The 8715-nt window shown below is 39.0% G+C and overlaps 1 protein-coding gene across 1 annotated transcript; it reads left to right on the plus strand.

Annotated features, from left to right (window-relative positions):
- Positions 1–364: 364 nt before the first annotated feature.
- Positions 365–5023, plus strand: polr2m (RNA polymerase II subunit M). The gene is made up of 4 exons (XM_032516052.1): positions 365–746; positions 1885–2481; positions 2644–2866; positions 4337–5023. Exons 1-4 carry the CDS (start codon positions 637–639, stop codon positions 4478–4480), a joined length of 1074 nt encoding a protein of 357 aa, XP_032371943.1. The 5' UTR covers positions 365–636; the 3' UTR covers positions 4481–5023.
- The last annotated feature ends 3692 nt before the right edge of the window (positions 5024–8715 follow it).

The raw sequence follows: 8715 nt of genomic DNA on the forward strand, positions 1-8715 counted from the left end.
AAAGCAAAAGCCCCATCAGATAGGGGACCCTGGGACAACATCTCATCCAATGGAGGTCTTTGGTCTGATTTGTGTAAGTTAAGGGGTCCTTGACATGAACAAGTTTTATAACCACAACGCTATATTGTCCTGAACACAAGAATGTTTTTATCCAGAGATGGTAAAGGCATGTTCCGCCCCACTCTGCATTAGTCTGCCTATGAATGGTTTACACTGACATTTCTAACCAACCCAACCAGAGCCAGAAACGAGTACTAGCCAATCAGAGGGAGAGTAGGGCGGGTCACGCCTTCACCATGCCTTCGCCATCCCAGGAAAAACAAAATCGGCGTCCTGTACAATGGGGGGCGGTAGAGCTATACCTCAGCTGGAGTTGGAATTCCTCACACAGAAGAAGAAGAACCCCACTTTGAAATGTTGTTGTCTCATGTGTTGATGAAGTGAACCTGGCGCTTTTAGAGTTTTTAAAAACTGTCTAACCGATAACTATTAAAAAGTCACTTAATAACAGGCGGAGCTTTGAACAGGTTAGCGTATGATTAGTTAGAGTTTGTAAGTAACGTTAGCGCGTTAAACTAAAACGTTAGCTCAAGGTGTTTGTGAATGGCTGTAGCTAACTGTCACTAGCTAACAGTGATGTCTTCGTCGTGGACAGTGCGTCAGGGACAGACAGGAGACCTAAGAAACCAGAGCAAAGAGGAGCTCAAAGAACTGCTCCTGCGACAGGAGAAGATATTCTCTAACAAGTAAGCTCACACTATTAGCCCCAGTTTGTTCCTCCCTTGTATTTATTTATTTATTAATTTATTATACCAAAGATAGCTAAAACTGGGGCTAAGGCAATGTTTCGCTGACGTAGTTTGATATTGTAGTAAGAGTATGAGAGAAGAGACGTGGTGACTTAAGCGCACAAATAAGTTTTATTTAATGAGAGCTGCCCCACCTTGCCAGAAGCTACACTGATGTGATGTTACTCATCAGAAAGTTACAGGATGCTTTCCCCACCCACAACATGTGTGTACATATTATTGTGTTAATATAGTATGTGTGTGAATATATGTAGTAGCCTATATGTGTTACACATCTACAAATTAACAAGTTATCTCAGTATTCAATAAAATGAACTGAAACAGTGTTATATAAACACAAGGCTCTGTCGTATGTTAATGAACTGATTGGTGGTAACAAGTTTATTTCCGTCATATTTGGACTAGCTGATGGCAAAAATGCTTCTAAAAGAAAACAGTGCAAAGCTTTACTATGTTTATGATGCAGAGCCTATACTGTACAACCATGCTGCAAAATGAAAACAACACGCAAAAGCTGATTTATTATCTCTCTCTAAAATAGAGTTTTGTTTAATGTGCTATAAAGTTTAGGATGTTTTTTTTCATAGAAATGTACACATAGATGTCAGCATATAAAACAGTTTTAATCTGACTAAAATGTCAAGGGTAAAATCCTATGGCCAACTGTTATTGTTATACAGCAGTAATAGCTCAGATAGTAGAATATAAAATACTAGTATGATTAATATAAAACAATATTGGATGCAACGTCACATTATTTAAGCCAAAATACAGTGAAAAAGAAAAAAGCTGAATGAATAATATAAGAAACATAACAAATGCAGAGCATTTCATTTCAGTGAATGGTTTCATGAATGAGAAAATGGCAAATGCTATGTTAACCCAACTGAACACTTATAGCAAAATCAATCTGAATCTATCTATCTATCTATCTATCTATCTTTCTATCTATCTATCTATCTATCTATCTATCTATCCTACCCATAACGTTTAATCTTGGTTTGTTTGTCTCCCATCTGTATCTTGATGATTGTTTTGAATAAAGCATCAAATAATGCATTTGTGTTGTTTGTAGGAGGTTTTTACAGAGTCTTCCTGACAAAGGGAAAAAGATAAAAGAATTTGCGGAGAAAGTGCGCCTTGCCATTGCACACAACGATGAAGAGGAGAGGAGACAGAGCTTGGTGTCGGCTGCCAGGGCAGAGTTACACTTCAAGTATCAGCAGACTTTCACTTTGCAACAACGTGTTATTCCCGACACACCAGCATCCTTAAACCAAGAGGGACAAGGTGAGGCTGCAGCAGGCAATGCAGTACAGGAGATGGCGACCTCACCTGTCTCAACTCATGTGCATGAAAACAACATTTTGGAGCAAAAGAACCAGTTTGTCTCCAGAGTGGCGGCTGGTGAAACCATGGAGATGGCTGCTGCTGGGGCCTCTCTGAACTCTGATCAGACAAAAGAGGGTGACCTTGTGGAGGCCTTGGAAAGGGTCAGACTGTCTGAAAGTAATACTGGTTTCGGTAGCAAGTGCAAAGACCCATTTAACAGCACAGCAGGAGACAATTACTTTCTCAAAAAGCAGATACCAAAAAAGCCTCACTATGTATCCATAATGGAAAGAACAGAGAAGACTTCAGCTCTCCGGAAGCCACAATTCAAACCAAATCAGTGAGTGGACTTTGATTTTTTTAATGATATGATGATTACTTTTGCATACATTTATTCCAAAAATACATACGTAATGATGTAATGTGTGTCAATTAACTTTCTTTTTTATATTTTGTTTAATTGTAAATAACATCTTTATAATCTTCCTAACTGTGTTTTCAGGCTGCCCCAAAGAAGTGACATCTCGCCATCAGGATCCTCGTCACCCAGCCAGTCTTCTGAAAGCTCATCATCTCTCTCTGCGGAGGCCAGAAAGGAGCGGGACAGAAAGCACCTGGATGACATCACTGCAGCTAGACTCCCTCTTCTTCACTACAGTCCGGCTCAGCTTTTGTCTCTGGACGAGTCGGCCATCCTCCTGAAGGAACAAGCAAAGAAACAGCAGGTAAGTGCAGCCAAATCTTCCACATTTGCACTGCTACGTTTTGGTTTAAAATATCTTTTGCTATGTTTATGCCTCATGTCTGCACTACTGCAGTTTCAGAGCCTCTAAGCCTGCATTCATACTACCTGCGTTGGCCGTCAGACAATGCAGTAATAATGCAGGTCTACCCATTCCTTTAAGAAGGTTAAAAACACTACAAAGGTAAAAAACGAAACAAGTACTTAACTGCACAGCAATTTGAGTAACAGCTGACTGTTTCCTGCAACAAAGCACAGTCCCTCGGGCTTTCTCTCTTACTTCTTTTTCGTCTTTTTCTTCATGAAATGAAGCTGCCATCAAAAATGACAAGATCTATAAACAATCTGATGGAAAACAGTAATTGTGCTTGTTGAAGCTTGTTTTATTGTTCACTGTTAACTTACTTTACATTGTCTTTGCTATCTCTTTTTCTTGATTTTCCCTCAAAGCTGCACTCATGCGATACTCGCACTGACTCCGCTCACCTCACCTTAAGATATGCTGTTTGGGCGTGTTAGTCTAAACTGAGAATATTTCTGCTGCTGTAGCTAAAACTCTTGTGTGCACAAAGATTGTTTTGTGGCTCAAAACACTGCTTTAAAACCAAAATGGAGCAGTGTAAGTGTAGCCTGACAGGGTCAGAAATGTTCACTTGCCAGAATCAAATTTTGACATTAACTAAATAAAGTTCATACTATGCTGGGTAATAATATTTTGAGGCAACAGTATTTATTTTCCTTGGTTTCAATTGGCTATGTTGAATTACAAATATTTGACGGGAGTTCAGACCAAAAACAGCCTGAACAGCATGAAATTATGATCCAGGAAATCCAGTTTGAGTAACAGTAACAATACATTTTTTTTTAGGTATGCGACGCTTGTCTAAGTAATTACCAGAAATGTGCACTTGCTCATATTTGATTGTTCACCACAACGCCTTGACAGATGCCATTGCACTGTGGTCTAACAAAAGTAGTGCATGTTCCACTATTTTGCTGGATCCTGCTTTATTTAGTGCTGCGTTTTATCACAGAGTGCCAAAGTAGTTATGAACATGGCCTTATTTTAAACAATAAAAAAACTTTTAAAAAATACAAAAACTTAAGTTTTTCTGTGAAACTCAAACAAATTGAGTTTATACAATGGCCACTACTATGTGGCAGTGATTAAAAATAAATCCAAGCATGAATTGTATTAAAGTCCTAATCAGAGCGCTCATCAGCTTTAGAGTGCAGCGTTCAGGCTGTGGATCACTTCACATCCAAAGTACAGACTTCAGAGCCAAACGTCAGACAGTGGGCTGTTGTCAACTTACAGAGGCCTGTTAAGCTTATTATCAGTCCTACTTTTATTAAGGGTTTAATAGCTATGGGTGTGCAGCTTTATAATAATGTGCTTGTTTTCTGTTTACCAGCCTATTCATGTCAGTTTTTTCTCTGTGTTTAATTTCAGGAGTTGCAGGCCAAGCTGGCTTCCCAGAAACTGTCTGACGGATTGAAGATCTCTATGGGGAGCTACACTCCTGACAGTGGCCCCATGGCTGCCTACAGAGAGGATCACGATGAAGGATCCCAGCTCTCCTCAGAGGAGGACTGATCCTGGAAGGCCGGAGCAGGGGAAACCAGTGTGAGCTTGGCCCTAAGGGAAACAGGCTTTGGACCTTGCAATAAGTATCCATCAAACAGGGTTTTCATTCCAAAGACAAGAATTCTTAAGATAGGAAAAGTGTCTTTGCACCATGTGAAGGCATAGTTGGTATCCCAGACTCAGCTCAGGAAATGGCAGGTTGAGAAACTAGCTCACTTAATTGTCATTCTGTTTGTATTGGGTTTGTGTCAGTGTCCTGCAGTAATTCTAATACCTGCTGTTGACTAGGTGTCTTAAATGCTACATTTGAGGAATGTATCATGAGGGCAATGTTTCTTATCAGTATACTGATGCTGATGACATCAGGGAATTCTGGGCCTGAAAAGTATTGAATGTTGAAATATCTATTTTAGTGTGTTAATATTGGCACTCAAAGATCATCAGCAGGTGGAGCCGACTGTTTTGGCACAAATGTACAAAGGACTGTTTACAGCTTCAAAATAGCTGTGTCAGATTTAATTATTACAGAATTCAATAAATGCGTCTGATTTCTCAAATGGTTGTGTTTTTGTGTAAAGTCATGTAAATATCCATTTTTTTTATTACAGACACTGCAAAGTGCCATTTTGTTAGTGCAGATGAAATGGATCCATAAGACATATTCTTTAATTTCTCTTTTTTAGAATTAAACTGCTCCCTGATGAGAGCATCAAAAATAAAGGATGTTGTATTGAGTGTTAAATGTACCTGACAATCTAATTTTTCTATTAGAAAGTTAGTGGCGATGTATCAAGAAAAAACAAGCTTGCTCCGCCACAGAACTGAACCGGCAGTAGATGGAAGTACGAGGGCTAAAGTGAATTCTAAACTGGCAAAAATTTGAATACAGTCTAATTTATTGTATGTACAAAAAATGATACGATCTCTCAACACTTGTTTAGTTCATACAGTATATTAATGAATTCATTTGACACCATCTACACGTGTGATAATGTGCATTGCAAATGTAAAGTATTATACGTGTCATATTTAATGGGTTTTACACACCTGATATAAAACGTTGTGTACATTATTGCCTACTGAAATAGAGTGTCAATTCTAAAAACATTTAAGACAAAATTATGCTATAGTACACAAGTTTAGCGCTTTGTTACTCTCCACATCTGGATAAGGAAGTATCAAGTAATTTCACCTAAAAACTGCTCCTTATATATGATCTGCTTTCTGACGATGATCTGCAACATAAACCTGCGAGCTGATATCAGTTTCTAATGAAGCTGTGGTCAGCTGCAGGCACTGATTTTCCAGAATCCTGTGAGATGTTATCAAGCAGGGATCTGTGACACACTTGATAAGATTAATGCTGAGTTAGTGAAATATTGAAGCTTGATGGCTGAGACATCTGGACTTAATTTGGATCATGTTGTTGCTGGGAATGGCAGGCGATGATGGGACGGCAGCAGGCAAATGCTACATGGCAAATACCATTTCTCGACTTTGCTAATATGTGGTAGATAAGAAGTGCCAGCTACGTTCAGCATCTTTCCAAACTGCCTTTCCCATCATCTGTCTTCCAACCCTCGCAGAAGACCGCAGGCCATCTTAATTTAAACAGCCTGATTCAGGGATTTTAATGAGGAAGAAATAAGGCACTGAGGCACATTTTGGCGGAAATGAGGGTGGATTCATGTAGGTCAGAGTCTGGTGGTAGATGCCCCTTGATAACCTTTGGTAATTTTTGCTGAGGCATTGGTAGGAGATGTTTTAGGGGGGGCAAAAAGCCCATGTGATTGCTGTGTATTTAGACACTATCTGATGGGCTCCAGAGTGGCCCATTGGTGACGTCCTATAACAAATACATGAGCACGCTTCGCAGAAGATCCTCATTGTGCTGGGATTAATTACAGCCTACCTTGCTTACATAAATTCAAAGACTGTTACCAATTATGGGGCACATTTTTGCTTTAGCTTTTCTCTGTGGTATCTGGCGTCAAACCTAACTCTGAACGGATGTTGTTGAGGTGGAACCAAGCACACACTCTCTAGTCAAAGCTCCTTTTTTTACATTGTCCATTGATGATGAGGTTGTTTATACTTCAACTTGAATCCCAGACCCCTTCTCTCAGATTAATAAGCTCCTCGTGAAGTAGTCTGCAAGTGATTTGCTCCAACTCTGAGTCCGAAATCACACGTCTTGCGGGAATAGAAATAATTTGCTGTTTGGGAGGGGAAACTGGAATGTGATTTCAAAACTGCTTCTTCAAAGACCAGTCAGCTCAGCCTTAAATTAGATATACAGTATGATGTATAGACTGGCGTTAAACACAAGTTAGGCCCTCAGCAGAATGATTGGATTATATATGCCAGGTTACAAACTCTGAGATCATGCTTTTTCCATTCTCTGATGTTTTTGTCATATTTTTTCAGGGCACATGAGGAGATGAAATAATGCAGCACACAGCAGCTTTCTGCAGATAAGGTTACAACCCTATCTCCTTATCCCAATCAGAACCAGCTCTCCCTCATACTGCACTGGAATCACTGGTGGAAAATGTACTCAAATCCTTTACTTCAGTTAAAGTAAAAATACAAAAATGTAAAAAGGCAGTTATACTACAAGTTAAAGTATTGCATTCAAAATTCTACTTAAGTAAAAGTACAAAAGTATAATCATCTAAATGTACTTAAAATATGAAGGTAGAAATACTTGTTCTGTGGTAAAAACCTGTGACCATATAATTATATCTGACATTATTAGAGTGTTGATGCAATAATGTGTAAGCAGCATTTTACTGCTATAGCTGGTTGAGGTGGAGCTTGTTAACTACTATATATACAGTTAAATAGTTAGGTTCTATGGTTTCCAATCTAGGGGTTGGGCCCTCCAAACTACAGTTCTGCAACACAAATTTATATTGATTTTTGTGACTTTTCCCTAATTTTTTTGGGGAAATATTGAATAATGTTACCTCTTTGGGCTTTAATCAGTCATTTAGGAAACCACCTCAGACGGAAAAATGGCTCTTTGTGGAACTGCTGAAAACTTGGCAATAAAACACAACTGGATACCAGTTTTACAAAAGGGGTGACAAGCCATTAAGGTAGGAAACCTCTGTTTTGTACTTTATAAGATTATTATGTTTAAATGTTAAAAAAAATGTAAAATCTCAATCTGACAAGTAACCCTTAACTATAGCTGTTAGATACATGTAGTAAGAAGTAACATCAAATGGAAAAGCTCATGTAAAGTGCAAGTACCTAAAAACTGTCACAAGTACTTGAGTAAATGTAATTTCCAGCGCTGACTACGTCAAGTCAAGTGAAACTTCTTTTTGAGCATTTCATTCACTGACATTTTGAAATTTTACTAATCTTAACATGTGGAAGACAAACCTCACAGCAGGTTGGAGGAATACAAGCTCATTTGTGTGTTTCTTAAGTGGGAAAGTTGAGCAAATGTTTATATGCAAATGCCACGAGCTGTGAAGCTGTGAATGAGAAACAAACTTTTACGGTGTGTGTGTGTGGTGTGTGTGTGTGTGTTCTCTTTGACGTGGCAACGAAGAAAGTAAATACTTTCCTGACAGGACTGCGCTGAGATCTCCACTTATCTCACCATGAAACGTGTGTGTGAGGAAGCTCGCACATAGTTCATGTCATGAGTGTTGACTACCAGAGGAAGCATGATATGTGGCTGCAACATTCATGAGAGTCCTGCAGCTGTCTCACCAGCAATGTTGATAGGAAATTATTCCCTGACTGGTGCGTGAATCTGTCTGAAGAAGAAAAATAGACAGAGGTGCCTTGAACTGAGGGCCTGATGTAAAACATAGTCACGGGGAATGATTTATTGCATTTATACATTCTTGGGATTAAGTTTTCTCATTCATTTTCAGAGCTAGTGTTTGTCTGTCAAATACTACACTCAGACACTGGCATTACAGCATATTAGAATCAGACCATGTTCTGTTCATTGTAGCCTGAACTGCATCAGGTGTTTTACAAAAAATTCATGTAGATGTAGATGGTCAGCACAATTTGATCAGATCTGCAGGTGATGAATCTTTAATTCAATCTCATCAAAACTCTGTACATGGGACATATTGACTTTATGGATGCCAACAATCGTTATCTTGCTTGTCCCCTTCCGAAAAGATGTCACTGTGGAAATGTGTTCTGTAGAAATGTGCTACCTGGACCTCCAGCAGCAGAGAAAATATTTACCCGTCAGTCTCTCTCTTTAC

The sequence above is a fragment of the Etheostoma spectabile genome, chromosome 1 (assembly GCF_008692095.1).
Source record: "Etheostoma spectabile isolate EspeVRDwgs_2016 chromosome 1, UIUC_Espe_1.0, whole genome shotgun sequence".
In the NCBI taxonomy this organism is placed as follows: domain Eukaryota; kingdom Metazoa; phylum Chordata; class Actinopteri; order Perciformes; family Percidae; genus Etheostoma; species Etheostoma spectabile.